A 21810-nucleotide genomic window follows, 5' to 3' on the forward strand; every position below is an offset into this window, starting at 1 on the left:
AGAGCTGATGAGACGAAGAGCCTTAGACTCCACTGACTCCACTCCACTCCATATATACTGCCGTGCAAGAAATGGGGGAAATAATGAGGAAAAATGAAACGAAAGGGGGAGGGGGGGGGCTATACAAGCGAATCTGTGAATGATGGTGAAAGGAGAATGGGAATGTGATGAAACCCAAGAGAAGAAATGATGAAGAAGTGAACCTAGATAATATAATGTTTACTTCAACACCTGCTTTTATATCTTATTCACATATTTGCTTATTCCTTATTTTTCACGTCATTTCATTTAACAGTGCACCTATGTCTCCTTACTCACTCATCTGTTAGTCTGGCCGAATTAGTCTGACCAGTTACCTGTTGGCTGAGGAAAAATACAGGTGAAAAAAGGTGGTTACATACTCTAATTAGTGATGGATGAAAAGGAAAAATAAGAGAGGAAATGTGATGATTTACAGACTTAAGTTTGGATGTATATGAAGGGGTGATGGGAAGGAAAGGGGCAGTATATGAAGGGGTGATGGGAAGGAAAGGGGCAGTATATGAAGGGGTGATGGGAAGGAAAGGGCCAGTATATGAAGGGGTGATGGGAAGGAAAGGGTCAGTATATGAAGAGGTGATGGGAAGGAAAGGGCCAGTATATGAAGGGGTGATGGGAAGGAAAGGGCCAGTATATGAAGGGGTGATGGGAAGGAAAGGGGCAGTATATGAAGAGGTGATGGGAAGGAAAGGGCCAGTATATGAAGGGGTGATGGGAAGGAAAGGGCCAGTATAGGAAGAGGTGATGGGAAGGAAAGGGCCAGTATATGAAGGGGTGATGGGAAGGAAAGGGGCAGTATATGAAGGGGTGATGGGAAGGAAAGGGCCAGTATATGAAGGGGTGATGGGAAGGAAAGGGCCAGTATATGAAGGGGTGATGGGAAGGAAAGGGCCAGTATATGAAGGGTGATGGGAAGGAAAGGCCAGTATATGAAGGGGTGATGGGAAGGAAAGGGTCAGTATATGAAGGGGTGATGGGAAGGAAAGGGGCAGTATATGAAGGGGTGATGGGAAGGAAAGGGCCAGTATATGAAGGGGTGATGGGAAGGAAAGGGGCAGTATATGAAGGGGTGATGGGAAGGAAAGGGCCAGTATATGAAGGGGTGATGGGAAGGAAAGGGCCAGTATATGAAGGGGTGATGGGAAGGAAAGGGCCAGTATATGAAGGGGTGATGGGAAGGAAAGGGCCAGTATATGAAGGGGTGATGGGAAGGAAAGGGGCAGTATATGAAGGGGTGATGGGAAGGAAAGGGGCAGTATATGAAGGGGTGATGGGAAGGAAAGGGGCAGTATATGAAGGGGTGATGGGAAGGAAAGGGGCAGTATATGAAGGGGTGATGGGAAGGAAAGGGGCAGTATATGAAGGGGTGATGGAAGGAAAGGGCTGTATATGAAGGGTGATGGGAAGGAAAGGGCAGTATATGAAGGGGTGATGGGAAGGAAAGGGGCAGTATATGAAGGGGTGATGGGAAGGAAAGGGGCAGTATATGAAGGGGTGATGGGAAGGAAAGGGGCAGTATATGAAGGGGTGATGGGAAGGAAAGGGCAATGGTTTATAAGTCAGTCTGTACTAAATGATAAATAGCATAAGAAAAAATGTAATGGGAAAGAAAATGAAAGTGATTTACAGGTGAACGTCTACGTGTTTGCTTCGTGTTTTTATTTATTTTTTTGTAGTGTTGTTGAACGTTATGTATCGGGCGAAACCCTTGTGGCAACGATACACAAACACATAAAACAAGCACACGGAAAACCATGAAAACAAGAAAATATATCGTGTCATTTTCAGTTCTTTCTATATTTTTTTCTTTCCTTTTCCTTTGTACATGCACACGTGACCCCTCTGGCGCCACCGCCCCCACCATCAAGAACAACACTACCACCACCGCCACCACCACCACCAAGAACAACACTACCACCACCGCCACCACCACCACCACTAACACCACCCTCACCACCACTACTAAAAACCCGGGCAACAAAACTATCTCTATCACTTCTGCCATCACCACCATCACCCTAACTGTCACCACCACCACCTACACCCATACCTCTATCAAATCTTCATCCCTATCATCACCACCACTACCGTACCTTCATCACCACCACCACCACCACCCGCTCTAGGCCTTGATGTAGCTGGAGTCTGTCTCGCTCTTTTTCGTTCCCTAATTACCTTCGTTGGCGTTACCCCGCGAGCGAGAGAGAGAGAGAGAGAGAGAGAGAGAGAGAGAGAGAGAGAGAGAGAGAGAGAGAGAGAGAGAGAGAGAGAGAGAGAGAGAGAGAGAGAGAGAGAGAGAGAGAGAGAGAGAGAGAGAGAGAGAGAGAGAGAGAGAGAGAGAGCTGCAGGTGTGTGTCTCTCCTCAGGTGTGCAAATTAACCTTGACGCCGACGCTTCTTTTAGTCTCCGCTTTATAAACTTTGAGAAAGAAAACGGGAGATAATTCACTTTAAAGGAAAACGGAGCGGAGGTGGTTTCTTTCACACAAAATCAAAATAACGAAGAAAACGAAACAAAAAAAAAGTAAAGTCTAACAATACCAAGGAGAGAAAAAAAATGACGGTAACAACAAGGGAGAAATGTAAAAATAAAGCCAAGGAGAAAACTATAACCGTAAATAATAACATAACTGCTCCTCCTCCTCCTCCTCCTCTTCCTCCGCCTCTTCTTCCTCTTTCTCCTTCCCTTCCTCTCCTCTTTGTTCTCCTAATCCTACTTTCCTTTTACTCTCTCCCCAATATCCTATCTATTTTTCTTCCTCCTCCTCCTCCTCCACCTCCTCTTCTTCCTCTTTCTCCTTTCCTTCGTCTCCTCTTTGTTCTCCTCCTCCTACTTCCCCTTTATACCCTCTCCTCCATATCACATTTGTTTTTTTTTCCTTTTCGTCTCCTCTTCTTCCTCCTCCTCCTTCTTCTCTTTCTCCTTCTCCTTCTCCTCCTCCTCATCATCATTATCCTACTACTACTACTACTACTATACTCAAGTGTAAGACGCCTGGAGTAATTCTACCTTTGTTTAACTCGCTGGTAAGACCTCACCTGGAATATGCAGTGCAGCGTAAAGCAACGTAAATTACACCATCGCTGAGGACACAGTTATATGAAGACTCAAGGACTAAATCTCTTCGAACTAAGGCCACGCGTAGCTATAGCGTATGCTCCCTTTAATGAAAAATATTAAAAGTGTGTTATGTGCATGGTTAAGTTGGAAGGGTCGGCTACGAGGAGGTTTGATGACCTGTCTTTTGGCCGCTCTTTACTTTTCGCTTTGTCGGAGCAACGATTAGCGGGCTTTTTTCACACTTTCTTTTTGTCGCCCTTGAGTTGCTTCCTGTGGTGAAAAAAAAAGTCTTCTAGTACGTGAATATGCTCGGTAACGTTGACCACTTCAAGTTTTGTTTGCTCCAACCAGAAATAACGGTCCGCCAATTGAAAGGGAGCGATGCAGCACAGATATCGACATTCTTTTTTAACTCTCAAACTGGGTCATCCGCCTGAAGTAGTTGATGCCAAAACGATACTGAAGTTAAAATGGCACTGGCACCATTGCGACAGGAGTAAACGGAACATCCCTCCCCCCCTCGACACACACACACACGTTCGCACAGCAATTGCATTTTAATCGGTTCCGTAGGTCACCAAATAGCCTTACGAAATTATTGATCCACCACAGCGAGCAGCCTCGTAATAAGCCAGACCTTCCATTCCCTACTCTTCCATGTTTTCGTGTTTCCATGTTTCCTCCTCAAAACGTGTTCCTTGCATGATTCGAAGCTTCAAATGTCTGACTTCCCGGAACGAACTGCTTCAGACGGCTGTTTCGGGGCCTCGGATCCGAGTAAACCACCAACTCCAAACCTCTCTGTCTCTCTTTATCTCCTCTTAACACCGCCCCGGAGAAGGAGGAAAGGGAGGTAAAAGAGGGGAAAAGGAAAGAGAAGTGCAGGCGTGAGGGGAACAAAGAGTGAGAAAAAAAGTATGAAGCAAAAATAAAGACCTGGAGAGAGAGAGAGAGAGAGAGAGAGAGAGAGAGAGAGAGAGAGAGAGAGAGAGAGAGAGAGAGAGAGAGAGAGAGAGAGAGAGAGAGAGAGAGAGAGAGAGAGAGAGAGAGAGAGAGGAAAGGAAAGAGAAGTAATTGACAGGTATATATAGCTAGAAAGGTAGACATATAAAGAGAGAGAGAGAGAGAGAGAGAGAGAGAGAGAGAGAGAGAGAGAGAGAGAGAGAGAGAGAGAGAGAGAGAGAGAGAGAGAGAGAGAGAGAGAGAGAGAGAGAGAGAGAGAGAGAGAGAGAGAGAGAGAGAGAGAAATAAAAAAGAAGAGAAAAAAGGAGGTGTACATATTTCTTTTCGGTGCCCGTAAAACTGAATATAAAGAAACGTGAAGAGAAGTGCAGAGAAGAGAAACGATACAGATAGAGACATAGATAGATGGCGAGGTAGATGGATAGGATACATAAAGAGTGATAGAGAGAAAAAGATAAGCAAGGAGGTACACATATTTTATTTCCGTGCCCACTAAAAATAATAACAAGAAATCAACCACAGACTAAATGAAAACAATCCGGAGCCGCGCCATAGAGACATAGATAGATGGCGAGGTAGATGGATAGGATACATAAAGAGTGATAGAGAGAAAAGATAAGCAAGGAGGTACACATATTTTATTTCCGTGCCCACTAAAAACAATAACAAGAAAATCAACCACAGACTAAATGAAAACAATCCGGAGCCGCGTCACCTGAGCCCCGTGACTCGGCTCGTTCCCTCGGCTGGCGGTTTTGTATTGATCCTCCGCCGCGGCCGAGGAAGGTAACACAGGGCGCGTGCTGGGCCACCTACTGCCGGCCTGGGATTACGTGCCACCTGTTTAATTAAAGGTACGACACACCTGGATGTATCTTACCTACCCATCTGCCTGTTTACCTGTCTGAATACCTCCTTGTTTACGTGTCTCCGTGCCTGCTCATCTTCCTCACTACTTACCTACTTACCCATCTACCTAGACATCTACCTTCTGTACACCTCTTCCATCTACTACTTCCCTACTTACCCACCTAAATACTTACTTACCTACCCACCTACCCTCATCTTTACATACCTACCTAACCACCTATCTAATTACCTACCCACCTACTACCTACATAACTACCTAACTCCCTGTCTATCTACCTACCTACCTACCTATTCATCTACCTATCAATCTTTTTTTTCTGCCTGCCAACCTACCTGCCTGCCTGCCCATCTACCTGTCGACCTACCTTACTGCCTACCTTCCCGCTGGGTCCAAGTTCCGTTGTTTTCCTTGACAAGTAAATGAGACAAGATACACAACACTCTTCCTTTTTACCTCGTTACGCTACTGCAGGGGAGGAGACACGGACCCAAGGACCCAGGAAACGCGAAAAAGAAAACCACTACATCGCATACACTGAACCACGCACGCAGAGACTGAGGCAAGCAGGTGAGCAGGGACGGAAGGAACCAGGTAAGCAGAGTCCCCTTTAACCTATACAATACCTCAGGAGCCACTAAGTCGGGGCCCGTAACTCAGGCGTCGAGGATAAGTCTTCGTGCGGGACATAAAGGCGAGCGCGGCGGAGACAACCTCGGCCGCGAATAAAGGAAAATCTATTGGGGTATTAAGCCGCGAAGAGAGAGCAGCCCCGCGCCATCCCTCTAGTTTATGCGCTGCTACTGACGGCCTCCAGTTAGCGGGCAAAATGTGGCTCGTATGTTAGCGAGGAAGAGGCCAGCGCCGAGAACGTATAGAGTTAGGGAGACCAAAGAGAGAGAGAAGCTGCCAGAGACCAAAGACCATATGCATGAGTGAGGGAGAGAGACCAAAGAGAACCGACCTGAGACCTGAAACCATGTACTCTGGAGAGGGAGTGACCATAGTAATAATATTGAGTGAGGAAGAGGCCAGACAGCACCGAGACCGTAATAAGGAGAGAGAGAGAGAGAGAGAGAGAGAGAGAGAGAGAGAGAGAGAGAGAGAGAGAGAGAGAGAGAGAGAGAGAGAGAGAGAGAGAGAGAGAGAGAGAGAGAGAGAGAGAGAGAGAGAGAGAGAGAGAGAGAGAGAGAGAGAGAGAGAGAGAGAGAGAGAGAGAGAGAGAGAGAGAACAAAGACCGTGTACTTTTGAGTGGGGGAGAGACCAAAGATTACAAAAACAGGATACTATTGAGTGAGGGAGACCAATGAGAGGGAAGAGACCAAAGACCGTGTACTATTGAGTGGAAGAGAGACCAAAGACCAAAAAAACGGATACTACTGAGGGAGGGAGACCAAGGCGAGGGATGAGACCACAGACCGTGTACTATTAAGTGGGGGAGAAAACAAAGAGACCAAAAAAACGAATACAACAAAGTGAGGGAGACCAATGAGAGGGATGAGAACAAAGACGGTGTACTGTTGAGTGGGGGAGAGACCAGAGACCAAAAAAACGGATACTACTGAGGGACGGAGACCAAGATAGGGATGAGACCAAAGACCCTGTACTACTAACACCAAAGTACTAAAGAAGGAGACACAAAAAAAAGGGTGTAAGAGGGGAAAAGACCAAAGAGTGGAGAGAAAGAGGCTGTGAGACCAGAGAGGGAAAAAAAGGACAACAACAAGATGATACCGGAAAAAAAGACCTAAATAAAGAACGAACAGGAGTGAGGAAACAGACCAAAGACCACGAAAGAGAACTTAATAAAGAACGAACAGGAGTGAGGAAACAGACCAAAGACCACGAAAGAGAACTTAATAAAGAACGAACAGGAGTGAGGAAACAGACCAAAGACCACGAAAGAGAACTCAATAAAGAACGAACAGGAGTGAGGAAACAGACCAAAGACCACGAAAGCCCAGAAAGGAGACCAGACCCAGACCAACCAATACAAAAGTCACAGGAGATAACTAGATAAAGAACGAAGATGGGGGAGGGGGGAAAGAAACCACAGACCACGAAAGACCACAAAAAGACCACTCGAGACCCAAAAAAAGACCAAAAACTAGACCAGGCAGTAAGAAAGTAATGGGAAAACACCATGAAGAAAGAATGGGCTATTTAGGAGTGAAGAAAGGGAAAGTAAGAGTCATTTGCAGGTGAGAGAGAGAGAGAGAGAGAGAGAGAGAGAGAGAGAGAGAGAGAGAGAGAGAGAGAGAGAGAGAGAGAGAGAGAGAGAGAGAGAGAGAGAAAGAGAGAAACGTTAGGGTAGTAAAAAACGTGCGAATTTATTGAGGAAACGTAGAGTGAGAGGGAAACGAGGGAGAGAGGAAAAAAATAATAGAGAAAGGAAAATACTGCAAGAGAGAAAATAAGGAAGAAAGGAAACAGTGAATAGAGAAAGGAGAAAATGGGAGAGGAAACAAGGCACAGAAAAAGAAAGAGGGAACGAAGTAAACAATGTAATAAAGAAGAAGAAGAAGAAGAAGAAGAAGAAGAAGAAGTAAAAAAGATTGTGATAAAGGTGAAATTAAAGACAGCCTAATTATGATGAAGGGAACATGAAGGAAAAATGAAAGAGAAAGAAAAACAAAAAAACGGTAAAATAAAAAAATGAACCAAAATGCGACAACACACAAAGTGACAACCAGGATGAAGGTGAGTACACAGGTGAAGGTGACAGATGACAGGCGGCTCTTCTCACCTGTAGTAGGAGAAGATGAAGATGGTGACGGCGAGGGTGAAGAGGGAGAGCAGGCCGCCGATGAAAGTGATGTAGCGAACGGCCTCCAGTACATGCGAGGGGCCGGCCTGGAGGGAGGGAGAAGATGAGTAGCATTATCATCATCATCATCATCACCATCATTATTACTCTTATCACCATTCACCATCACTATCATCATCCTTATTATCATTACCGTCGCCATTATCCCGTTTAACACCTTCCTTCCATATCATCACTATCATCACCCTCATCACCATCATTTTTACTCTTTTCACCGTTACAGTCACTATCATCATCATCACCATCATCATCCTTATTATCATTACCGTCGCCATTATCCCTCTTAACACCTTCCTTCCATATCATCACCATCATCACCATCATTATTACTCTTATCACCGTTACCGTCACTATCATCATTACCACCATCACTATCATCATCATTATTATCATTACTTTCGCCATTATCCCTTTTAACATCATCATCTTCCATATCATCACCATCATCACCATCATTATCACTCTTATCACCGTTACCGTCACTATCATCATTGTCACCATCACTATCAATCAGAGACCTGTGTGGACTCACCAAGACCCCCCCCCCCCCCATCCCAGGCGTCTCCCACCTCCCAGCGACAGATGCAGCGGAGGCCCTTAATACCCATTTCGCCACCATCTGTCAGTCTCCCCTCCCCCTAGTTCAGGAATATGAGGTCGCCAGATCACTGTGTCGGCTTAAGTCAAAGCGATCCACTACACCAGTCGACCTTCCCATCAAAATTTACCAAGAGTTCGCCCCAGAATTAGCCACTCCCCTCGCCTCCCTCCGTCAAAGCCAGTGTCCCGCTGATTGGAAAACAGCCCACGTCACCCCAGTCCCTAAGACCCCAAACCCTCAGTCCCTAGGCGACCTTAGACCCATTTCAATCACTCCCATTCCCAGCCTCCCATGCGAAGATTTCATCTTCAACTGGACATACTCCCACCTTGCCCCCCTTATTGACACTCAACAGTACGGCAACATGAAGACTTCCTCCACCACACACTGCCTTATCAGCCTCCTTGACTTTGCCTACAAGAACCTCGAACAACGAAAAACATCAGTCGCCCTTGCATTCATAGACTTCAGAAAAGCTTTTGATCTCGTCCACCACGCCACTGTCATCAACAAGGCAATTAACCTCGGGCTTCATCCAAGCTTAGTGTCCTGGCTGGCCGACTTCCTCTCCCAACGCAGTCAGGTGGTGAGGTATCAGGGAGTGGCCTCTCCCCCTCAGCACCTCACCTGCGGAGTGCCTCAAGGGACCAAGGTCGGCCCGCTTCTCTTCCTGATATTGATCAACAGCGCACTGACCCACACCCCCAACCGCTGGAAGTATGTAGACGACACCACACTAGGAGTCACCATCAACAACGACAACCCTGACTACAGTCAACTCCAAGACCTCCTACACAGCCTTCAATCATGGACAACAGACAACTACGTCACCATCAACGACACCAAAACCACAGTCATGCACATCAACACCTCCTCAGCCCCCGTCACCCCTCCTGCAGTCTTCTTAAATGACACTCCTCTTCGGGTAGTCCAGTCTACTAAGCTACTTGGAGTCACGATAGACAACAAGCTCACATGGAAGGACCACACCACCCAACTCATCAAATCCGCCACCTACAAACTGTACCTCCTGCGGCGGCTCAAGACGCTGGGGACTCCCGGACGTGAGTTGGCGAGTGTGTACAGCACATTCATACTCTCGCAGCTCACGTACGCGTCCCCAGCATGGTCCAACTCCCTCAACCTCACGCAACGCCGCCAACTGGAGCGCGTTCAAAAACGGGCATGCAAAATCATCCTGGGCCCCAACTACTAAGACGCCCTCGATATCCTCACCCTCACCACCCTTCAAGTACGTCATTCAGCCCTGCTGCAACGCTGTGCGACCGGTCTGCTCTACCACCCCAGACACCGGAATCTACTCCCGCCTGCAGTCTCCCGTCCTAGACAGTCCGTGAGGCACGCCAACAGACTGGCTCCAACGGGCGCGGACGGACCGCTACAAGAACAGCGCCGTGCCCGCGATGGTCAGGCTAATCAACTACATGTAAACCCCTCGACAACAGAAGCTGTAAATATCAGTATTTTCATTATTATTATTATTATTACTATTATTGTTACTATTATTATCACTATTATTATTATTATTATTATTATTATTATCATTATTATTATTATTACTATTATTGTTACTATTATTATCACTATTATTATTATTATTATTACTATTATTTTTACTATTATTATCACTATTATTATTATTATTATTATTACTTTGCCCATGTAAAGTTTGTAGATTTTCAGCTATAGGGCTGCAATCCTTCCTCTCAATAAACCGTTTTATTATTATTATTATTATTATTATTATTATTATTATTATTATTATTATTATTATTATTATTATTATTATCATCATCATCCTTCTTATCATTACTGTCGCCATTATCCCTCTTAACACCATCATCTTCCATATCATCACCATCATTATCACTCTTATCACCGTTACCGTCACTATCATTATTACCACCATCACTATCATCATCCTTCTTATCATTACCGTCGCCATTATCCCTCTTAACACCATCATCTTCCATATCATCACTATCATCACTATTTTCACCATTATTGTCACTTCCATCACCATCATCATCACTATTTTCACCATTATTGTCACTTCCATCACCATTATCATCACTATTTTCACCATTATTGTCACTTCCATCACCATTATCATCACTATTTTCACCATTATTGTCACTTCCGTCACCATTATCATCACTATCTTCACCATTACAATCACCTTCATCATCCTTATTATCACCATCATTATTTCATCGTTACCATCATGAGCATCACTACCAATATCATAATCACCACAATCAGCACCATTAAAACTATCATCTTCACCACAATCACCATCGTACAATACCATCATCATTATCAGCACTTTCAACACCCTTAACACTATTATATTTATTTTCACCATCATAACGATTAAAACACGCTACTACTACTACTACTACTACTACTACTACTACTACTACTACTACTACTACTACTACTACTACTACTACTACTACTACTACTACTACTACTACTACTACTACTACTACTACTACTACTACTACTACTACTACTACTACTACTACTACTACTACTACTACTACTACTACTACTACTACTACTACTACTACTACTACCACTACTACTGCTACTTCTACTACTACTAATACTACTAATACTACTAATACTAATACTACTACTACCACTACTACTGCTACTGCTATTACTACTACTACTACTACTACTACTACTACTACTACTACTACCACCGCCACCGCCACCACCAATTCCCTCCTCTCTACCAAACTATAACCAGTACATTAATTTATCGTTCCTGCGCAGAGAAATTAAACGATAAAGTCCACTCACAACGTATTTTTTGTGACTGTCGCGGCGGAATTAATTAGCTCAGCCTTATACATTACCGGAATACAATATGCGGCCCGTAGCTTTTTGCCGCGCCCTTATTGTAACTCCATAAACAAAGCAGCTATGATGATGATGATGATGATAATAATAATAATAATAATAGTAATAGTAATAGTAATAGTAATAGTAATAATAATAATAATAATAATAATAATAATAATAATAATAATAATAATAATAATAATAATAATGATAATAATAATGGTAATGTTACAATATATACGAGTCTAACATAAACACTAATTAATCTTCACTGGCCCCAAACCATCCCTGTGTCTACTCTTTTTGCCTCCCCTCGCCCTCTTCCCTTCCCCCACAAGTTTCTTTCGCTGCTAAACTGGCTTAAGGCTCTCTGGCAGCAGGCTATTCTATAAACCAGTTCTGTAGATCATAATACATCAAATGATATTAAAGTATACATTAATAATAGTTTTCCCTCATCTGTATTTATGAAACCAATGAATATAACGATGCTCATTCATACTGTTCCCTCAATCTGGTTCTTTCTGTTGGGCCCCAGAAGAGCCGATAACAATATCAAGTGAAACCACAGAAACTGACCAGACCGAAACAGACACCAGGGAAGGGAAAGGACACTCGCGAAGGCAAGCCAAATGTAGACACCAAAGACAGGACCATGACACCGTGAGGGGAAAAGGCAAAGCAAGGGGCAAAGGGGAAAACAGATATTATAGGGTAGGGTATATTTGGGCGGTGGCTGAGTGGTAGCGTGCTGGGCACACATTCACCGCGTGATGGACGACGCGGGTTCGAATCCCCACGCTGTGATGTTAGTAAATTTGCAGATGATACCAAGATCGGTAGAGTAATTGAGTCGGATCAGGACGCTAGTATTCTCCAAGGTGAACTCAACAGATTATATGACTGGGCGGATAAATGGCAGATGGAGTTCAATGTAGGGAAGTGCAGTATTCTGAGTGTAGGTAGGAACAACCCCTCACATAAATATTGCTTAAATGACACTCTCATAAGTAGGTCTGGGTGCGAGAGGGATTTAGGGGTCTTAGTGAGCTCTGATCTCCGTCCAAGGGCACAATGCATTCAAGCTAGAAATCGAGCTAATAGGGTACTGGGATTTATTTCAAGGAGCGTAAGCAACAGAAGCCCCGAAGTCTTCCTCAAACTATATTCAGCATTAGTTAGACCTCATCTTGACTATGCGGTTCAGTTCTGGTCACCTTACTATAGAATGGATATCAAAATGTTAGAATCGGTGCAGAGGAGGATGACTAAGATGATTCAGGGGTTGAGAAACTTGCCATACGAGGAAAGACTCAAACAGTTAAACTTGCATTCTTTAGAAAGGCGAAGGGTGCGTGGAGACATGATCGAGGTTTATAAATGGATGAAGGGCTTTAATAAGGGAGACATTCATAAGGTTTTGTTGGTAAGAGAACCGGGTAGGACACGAAGTAACGGGTTTAAACTGGATAAATTCAGATTCAACAGGGACATAGGCAAAAATTGGTTTACTAACAGGGTGGTGGATGAGTGGAATAGGCTTAGCAGTCATGTGGTGAGTGCCAATACAATTGTCACATTCAAAAATAGACTAGATAAATTCATGGACAGCGATATTAGGTGGGGTTAGATACACGGGAGCTTAGGGTCAAAGGAGCTGCCTCGTACAGGCCTACCGGCCTCTTGTAGACTCCTGCGTTCTTATGTTCTTATGTTCTTATGCTACCACCTCGGATTTTTCAGTCACCGCCGAGTGGCTTAAAACTACCCACATGCTGTCCTGAAGACCACCCATCAACCCGGACTCTAGAGGAAACCGTCCAAGTTAATCAAGAACGAGTTCCAGGGGGCAGCATGAGCCAAGAGAAGATGGCGCCACTATAAACACTTGCCTGCGCCATGACGGGCTGGGGCCGACTACCATCCAGGCCCTCAAGCAAGCCTACCGGGGCTATATATTCAGACGTAAAAAAAAAAAAAAAAAAAAAAAAAAAGGCTCAGATGCAAACACTTACCAGGGTAGAAACACACACGGTCAGTAGGCGTGGCTAGAAAAAGGTGTGACAAAACCAATACCCACTCAGAGAGATTGAAAAATGAAATGGGTGTGGCGACATATGTCATAATCAGATAACAGAGCAGAAAAGCGAAAGTGTGTGTGTTCTCAGAGAGTATCACGAACAGCAGAAAAGTTGGTAACATATGTAGACACTGATAGACTGAGTTAGGCCAGTAGGCGTCGCTAAGAAATATTGGCGATTAGTTATGTGGAAATATGAGGCGTGACATGTGTTCTTAATCCGGCCCAAAGCAGAGATGTGTCGGGTAGAGATAGGTGGTGTTTGCAGAACCACTCCCGCTCCCTCAGCAAGCAGAGTAGATTCAGCCAACTCAGATGGCTGGGCTGATTACCTTAACCGTGAGAAGAAATGCGAGATTCTAAGGGCGAGCCGTGACTATGTAAATTATCGGAATGGAGATTATAGTGCAGGAAATGCGTGGTAGGATAGAGATTACTTTGTTTTGGTTTTAAGAAGTGAAATGGAAAACCATTGCGTTTGGTATGACTTGTGCTTGTGCGTTTTGAAGTTTATAGGTAACAATTTTTATTGCGTATCTTGGTTATATTATTATGTTTGTGAAGTCGTTTGTCGTATGTTTTGTCCGCTGCTGAACGTGCCATAATCATTGTTCGTGCAACTGAGACGCAGTAGTAGTTGAATGAAGTATTATTTTCATTAGTTTAAAATAAATTCAAGATATATTTTTCCCTTGTCTATTCTCGAACCTAGTCTCCATAACAACTTGAACTCGGATCACGTTACCAGGGATACGACACGGTAAGATTATTTAAAGCCTGATAACAGAAGGGTTTCTGTGCCAGTATTCAACAATTAAGGAAGAGATAACAAAAGTGGACCTGAGGGAGGAGCACAAAACATCACCGCACAAACACCCGCTGTAGATATGCATAAGGTCTGTGTCCTCAGGGGAGAGCGCCCCCTAGACCTTTCTTGTATTTTTTTTTACGTCGCGGCCTATTGCGCCGGTAGGCTTCTTTCCGGTAAGGCCTGATGGTCGGCCCAAGGCTTCTTCCCGGTGGGGCCTGATGGTCGGCCCAGCCCGTTCTGGCGCAGGCGAGTGTTTATAGTGGCGCCAGCTATGCTTGGCTCATGCTGCCCCCCGGAACTCATCTTTGAGCTTCTCTTTGGAGAGGTTATCTAGAGCCCCGGGTTGATGGGTGGTCTTCAGGGCAGCATGTGGGTAGTCTTAGGTCCCTCGGCGGTGACTGAAAAACCTCAGCTGTGCGGCGGCCAGGATTCGAACCCGCGTCTCTCCTGGAGCTCCTGAACGCGGAGCCGTCGCTCTAACCACTCAGCCACCGCCTCCCCAATGGTGAGGAATAAATGGTATAAAACTACCGTGGAACTGAGACCGCGCCTGCAGTCCTGACTAAATGATGGGGACGCTTCCTTCAGTACAGTTCGTCAATTCGTTTCGGGCTGCAGCAAAACTGAACGTGTATGGGGGGGGGGGGGGGGGAGGTCTTAGGGCAAACGCGTTATAAAAGTATGTTTGAAAAGTGCCTTAATACTCCCCTCTTAAAACCATTCAAGTCGTAGGCAGGAGGATCTACAGGAGGAAGACCGTTTTAAAGTTTACAGATGAAATAGACGAAAGAATAAAGATGCTGGTTAACTCTAGCATAAGGGATTTGGACAGCATAGGGGTGAGCTACAGTAGAATGCCGTGTGTAGCGGGGCCATGAAAGGGGAGAAGAAATGCAATTAGCTGATTCAGTGGATAAGTTAGCTTGATAATATTGATAAAAGATAGAAAGAAAAGGCACATTAAAAGGTATCGTTATCATCATCATCACCATCATCCCCATCACCGTCAGCACCACATCACCATTACCACCGGCATCACAATTACGAACACAGGAGAAGCATGAAGGCGTAGCATAGCACAACATCACAGAGCATAGCATAAGTAACACACGGCTAAAGATATAGAAGAAAAAAATATATACAACAAACTCAATCCAACTTCATACATTTATAATTGCTTCGGCTTCCTCAGGGGATGCAACTTTTTATAATCGTATGCATGGACTCGTAAAACTAATTCGTTCCCTCCCTCCCTCAACGTATTTCTTTTTGTCTGAGTTTCCGAGGCGCCGCTGCAACGTAAGGTAAAGGAATATTGAAAGGACCGACGGGACGCATTTTTTAGCGGAGTATTTGACATCGCCCGAAGCAGCGGCAGCGGGCGCCCGAATATCCGATGAGAACACCTGTTGGACGAAAGTGATAAAGGTGACAGGTGCGAAAATACCGTTGTGTGTGTGAGAGAGAGAGAGAGAGAGAGATAATGGCAAATACATTTAAATTTTTTTTTAGAGAAATTCGTTTGGAACTCTCTCTCTCTCTCTCTCTCTCTCTCTCTCTCTCTCTCTCTCTCCTCATGAAAGTCGGCGCAAGGGCGAAGGAGTGACGGAAGGAGAGGCGGAAGGGACAGCATGGAGGGGACTTAGGGACTTAGTCAAGAGACTTAGAGGAGGAGGAGGAGGAGGAGGAGGTGGAGAAGGAAACATGGAAACATAGACTAGCAGGCAGCAGAAAGCCTGTTGGCTCATTACTAGGCTGCCGGGGGCCAGCATGAGCCAAGAGAAGATGGCGCCACTATAAACACTTGCCTGCGCCATGATGGGCTGGGGCCGAATACCATCCTGGCCCCTCGAGCAAGCCTACCGGCGCAATAGGCGGAGACGTAAAAAAAAAAAAAAAAAAAAAAAAAAAAAAACCACAGACCCCATGGTCCAGACTAGGTGGTCTGTCCTTAAACCTAAGTGATTCTACATTAATCAGATGGCTCCAAAACGTTGCATTTCTACTCTAGTTAATATTAAGTTCAATGAAGTGTCGGTCGAGCTTGTTTTTAAAGGAGTCAATCGTGTTACACTGGACCACTGACGGTGGGAGCTTATTCGATTCTCGCACTACAACGTTGGTGAAATAAAATTTGGTGCAGCCTGAATTTACTTGTCTACATTTGAGTTTTATGCCATTGTTCCTCGTTCGCAAAGTGTCATCGATCATAAACAATTTTGTTCTGTCTACATTCGTGAAACCATTAAGTATTTTAAAACATTCGATCAGTTTTCCTCGGAGGCGACGTTTCTCAAGAGAGAACATGTTAAGGGCGGAAAGAATTCTTCGTAAGATTTGTTGCGCAAGGAAGGGATCATTTTTGTTGCCCGACGCTGAACACCTTCTAATTTAGCAATGTCCTTTGCATGGTGGGGAAACCAAAACTGTACCGCATATTCCAAGTGGGGTCTGACTAAACTATTGTAGAGCGGAAGTATTACATCTTTATTCTTGAATAAAAAGTTTCTTTTAATGAAGCCCAACATTCTGTTCGCTTTATTTGCTGCATCGATACATTGATGTGAGAATTTGAGGTTTGACGCGATTTTGACCCCCAGGTCCTTAACGCATTGAACGCTTGTGAGTTTAACGCCGCCCATTTCGTAATCGAACTTCTTATTTCTTGTTCCAATTTAAAGGACCTGGCACTTGTCTACGTTAAAGGGCATCTCCCATTTATCCGACAAAGCTGAAATTTTGTGCAAATCCTCTTGGAGGCTTTGCCTTTCTTCGTCAGTGAGAACCGAGTTACCAATCTTTGTGTCGTCTGCAAATTTACTAATGCGATTGTTGAGTACAACATCCACATCGTTGATGGAAATAATGAAGAGCACTGGGCCAAGAACCGAGCCCTGAGGGACGCCACTAGTGATCGGTGCCCACTCTGAGGTAAATCCGTCAATCACCACTCTTTGTTGTCTGTTGCTCAATCAATTCGCGATCCATTGGTTTACTTGACCGTCAATACCTATTTGCTTTAATTTATAAAGTAATTTATGTTGTGGGACTTTATTAAACGCTTTCTGGAAATCAAGATAGACTACGTTCAATGATTTGGTTACGTCATAAACTGAGAAGAGGTCGTTATAAAAGGTCAATAGGTTTGATAGGCAGGATCTTTTGTTACGGAAGCCATGTTGTGAAACCCCAATTAATGAGTGGCTTTCGAGGTAACTCACAATTTTGTTTCTAATTATGCTCTCAAGTAGCTTATCTACAACTCAAGTAGCTTACCTACAAAAAGTAGCTTACCTACAAAGTAGCTTACCTACAAAAGAGAGAGAGAGAGAGAGAGAATGATGATGATAAAGTAGAAGAAGAAGAAGAAGAAGAAGAAGAAGAAGAAGAAGAAAAAGAAGAAGAAGAAAAAGAAGAAGAAGAAGAAGAAGAAACAAGAACAAGAACAAGAAAAAGGAGAAAAAGAAGAAAAATAAGAAGAGGAAGAGAAGGAGAAAGAAGATATATGACAGGAACACATCATCACCATCATTAGCAGGAACAAAGGAAGCAATAATAAGGTACAAGTAAAGGGGAGAGAATGGAGGAACGTAGGAAGAAGTGATTAGGAGAGAAAAGAGGAACTGACAGAGAAGGGGAGAGACGAGAAGAAAGAAAACGAGAGGAGAGTAGATACGACAGAACGATAATAAAGAAACAATAATAATTAACTAATAAATATAAAAAAACACCACAACATAAATAAATAAAGATAAAACCTGACAACATCGAAGATAATAAAATAACAAAAAAACAAAACAAAAAAATCAAAAATCAAAAATATCTAAATACAAAAATCAAAAACAAAACAAAAACAAAACAAAAACAAGACAAAAACACATCACAACCTTCATCAGGGCAAAAAAGGTCATTAAGTTACTATAAAACACAACAAAACAGAGCCTTATGTGTGAACGCCGGAGCCACTGACCACTCCTGTACACACACACACACACACACACACACACACACACCTGTACACAAAGCACCTGTCCGCGTTAAACAGGAACGACCATAAACATAATTTCGTGGATTAGCGTGCCCTGTGTGTGTGTGTGTGTGTGTGTGTGTGTGTGTGTGTGTGTGTCCAGCGGCGTTCCTTCCATAACAGCAGTAATGAAATGTTATAGTGGTGTAATCGTCTCTCTCTCTCTCTCTCTCTCTCTCTCTCTCTCTCTCTCTCTCTCTCTCTCTCTCTCTCTCTCGGCGTGTGTTGTTATTGGTGCTATTGTTGTTGTTGGTGGTGGTGTTTTTGTTGTTGTTGTTGGTGGTGTTTTTATTGTTGTTGTTGTTGTTGGTGGTGGTGGTGGTGGTGGTGGTGATGGTGGTATTGGTGGTAGTGTTGCGTGTGTGTGTTGTTGCTATTGTTGTTGTTGTTAGTGGTGTTTTTTTTTTGCTGTTATCGGTGGTGTTGGTGGTGGTGATGGTGGTGGTATTGGTGGTAGTGGTGACGGTGATGTCCAGAAATATCCGGGCTCAAGTCCCGCTCACCTATGACCTACGACCTACGACCTACGACCACCCACATGCCCTGAAGACCACCTATCAACCTTGTCTCTGCCTAAACTCATTCAAGAAGATCAGGTGGACCCCCGGAGGACAGCACGAGACAAGCAAGAACGACCCCGCTATGCAACACTTGCCACTAGCCGTCTGGAGCTGACATCATTAATTATTCAACCTAACCTAACCCAACCCTTCTTCATCTCGCCCCATTTTATCACCTTAATTACCTTTACCTTACCGTACCTTACTTTACCTTACCTGGCCTAGCCTTACCTTACCTCTCTTTACCTTACTTATCTCACCTCACCTTCATTTCTTTACCCTTCCCTACCCTTACCTCATCTTCCCTTACCTTACTTATCTCGCCTCGCCTTAATTTCTCTTCCCTTCCCTTCCCTTGCCTGACCTTTCTTCACCTCACATCACCTTACATTACCTTACCTTACCTTACATTACCTTACCTTAGTATTATTAAAGTCTACCAGTGCCATGAGCCAACTCGTACAAAAAAAATCACCCTCATCATATTTAACCTCCTCCAATACTCTGCTCCCTATCTTCCTTTTGTCTAACTTTATAGGCGAGGAAAAACTAACTTAATCACTCAGCACACGGCGGTAACCGGTCAGACTAACACGTGAATTAATACACAGACATATAGCGTTGAATGAGTTAATGAATGAGAAAAAAAACAATCAAATGTATGAATAACCTCTAAAAATAAGTGTTGAGATAAACAAACAAACGTTAATTGGTTGTCCCGGAACACCTGGCCGCTACGTCCCAAGGAGCCGCGGCGCTGTCTAATTACACCTGCCCTGATTAGGCGCACAGGTGGGATTTACCGTGACTGTTATGAGCCGTATACACCCACACACCCACACCCACACACACATACACATACAACGCACACGCACACGCACACACACACACACAGAGACACAAGATCATTCTGTCTGTCTGTCTCTCTGTCTCTCCAGTCGATCCCTACCATTCTGACTAAACACTGTTCCCTATTTATATAATCTAAAACAATGGGGGATATGAAGATGTAAAGGTGACTACTACAGTGTATGGGTAGGAAGGTGGGTGGAGAGGTGGGTGAATGGAATGGTGGGTGGATAGGTGGGTGGTTAGATGGGTGGGTATTGAGAGTGGTAGAGGTAGATGGGTGAGTGGGTAGGTGTGAGTTTACTATTCACACACACACACACACACACACACACACACACACACACACACACACACACACACACACACACACTCACAGAATCGTTGCGTATTCACTTTTGAGTTCAGCGTTCCGTGTTTTGCGATATGTGCTTTTACACTCTCTCTCTCTCTCTCTCTCTCTCTCTCTCTCTCTCTCTCTCTCTCTCTCTCTCTCTCTCTCTCTCTCTCTCTCTCTCTCTCTCTCTCTCTCTCTCTCTCTCTCTCTCTCTCTCTCTCTCTCTCTCTCTCTCTCTCTCTCTCTCTCTCTCTCTCCCATATCGACTGGGCGACACTGTCGGGTACAGAAGGTGAGTCCCATAGAATGATCGAATTTCTAGAGGAAAATTATCTAAGCCAAATGGTTTCTGAACCAACTCGACAAAATAACATACTTGACCTTGTTATAGCGACCCAAGATAACCTAGTCAGTAATGTCACGGTAGGAGAACACCTCGGTTCCTGCGATCATAAATTAGTGCGCGTTGACATTAGAGCTCAAACATCGGTGACTGAAAATAAAGTAAAGGTGCCCAATTTCAAAAGAGCCAACTTCGTAGAAATCCGACGAAAACTAATAGATATGCAACTATCAGATGACGGCAATGTAGAGGACGCCTGGCTAAACTTTAAAAATCACTTAGCAGGACACATTTGTCCCCTTGTGCGAGAAGCGAATTAACACTAATAAAAGTCCACCTTGGTTTAATAGCGAAATTAAACACTCAGTCAAGGAGAGAAAATTGTCTTACAGGTTAAAGAAAGAGCAAAGCACGCCCGAAAACATTAGACTTTACAATGATGCAAGGCGACGAGTAAAAAGATTAGTGCGTCAGGCAAAGCGTAGATATGAAGAAAATATTGCAGCCAACTGTAAAAATAATCCGAAATCCTTCTTCAGTTACATAAACAACAGAAAGGCGATCAGAAGTGGAATTGGACCTTTAACAAACAGCGACGGTGCACTAGTGACTGACAGCCAACACGTTGCAAACCTATTAAATAATTATTTTTCCTCGGTGTTTAATAATAACAGTCCTCCCACCACCAACAACAACACCAGTACTAATGTAAATCCCGAGCATGCATTGTCTAACTTTGAAATAAAACCCGATGAAGTCCTTAAAGCCCTCAAATCACTTAAAACAAATAAAAGTCCTGGACCTGATAAAGTATATCCAACTCTGCTGAAAGAAACAAAGAGCGAAATACTCTCCTCCCTCACAACCGTATTCAATATGTCCTTGCGACAAGGCATTGTCCCTTCAGATTGGAAAAGGCTAACGTGACACCGATCTTTAAGAAAGGAGACAAAAAAGTACCAGGTAATTACAGGCCCATTAGTCTAACTTCGGTTGTAGGTAAGCTACTTGAGGGCATAATTAGAGACAAAATTGTGAGTTACCTTGAAAGCCACTCATTAATTGGGGACTCACAACATGGCTTCCGAAACAAAAGATCCTGCCTATCAAATCTATTAACCGTTTATAACGACCTCTTCACTGTTTATGACGTAACCAAATCACTGGACGTAGTCTATCTTGATTTCCAGAAAGCGTTTGATAAAGTCCCGCATCATAAATTACTTTACAAATTAGAGCAAATAGGTATTGACGGTCAGGTAAACCAATGGATCGCGAATTGGTTGAGCAACAGACAACAAAGAGTTGTGATTGACGGATTTAACTCAGAGTGGGCGCCGGTCACTAGTGGCGTCCCTCAGGGCTCGGTTCTTGGCCCAGTATTTACATCAACGACGTGGATGTTGGACTCAATAACCGCATTAGTAAATTTGCAGACGACACAAAGATTGGTAACTCGGTTCTCACTGACGAAGACAGGCAAAGCCTCCAAGAGGATTTGCACAAAATTTCAGCTTGGTCGGATAGATGGGAGATGCCTTTTAACGTAGACAAGTGCCAGGTCCTTCAA

At 44.0% G+C, this 21810-nt stretch overlaps 1 protein-coding gene across 2 annotated transcripts in view; it reads right to left on the reverse strand.

Annotated features, from left to right (window-relative positions):
• The window catches only part of LOC126983164 (PDF receptor-like), a gene marked incomplete at its 3' end in the record, with an annotated part of 163530 nt that overhangs the window by 22298 nt on the left and 119422 nt on the right, over nt 1-21810 (reverse strand). For both annotated transcript variants that reach the window (XM_050835655.1, XM_050835656.1), the window contains 1 exon segment: nt 7678-7784. In XM_050835655.1, the coding sequence (XP_050691612.1) occupies nt 7678-7784 (107 nt within the window).

This window comes from Eriocheir sinensis, chromosome 53 (genome assembly GCF_024679095.1).
Source record: "Eriocheir sinensis breed Jianghai 21 chromosome 53, ASM2467909v1, whole genome shotgun sequence".
Classification (NCBI taxonomy): domain Eukaryota; kingdom Metazoa; phylum Arthropoda; class Malacostraca; order Decapoda; family Varunidae; genus Eriocheir; species Eriocheir sinensis.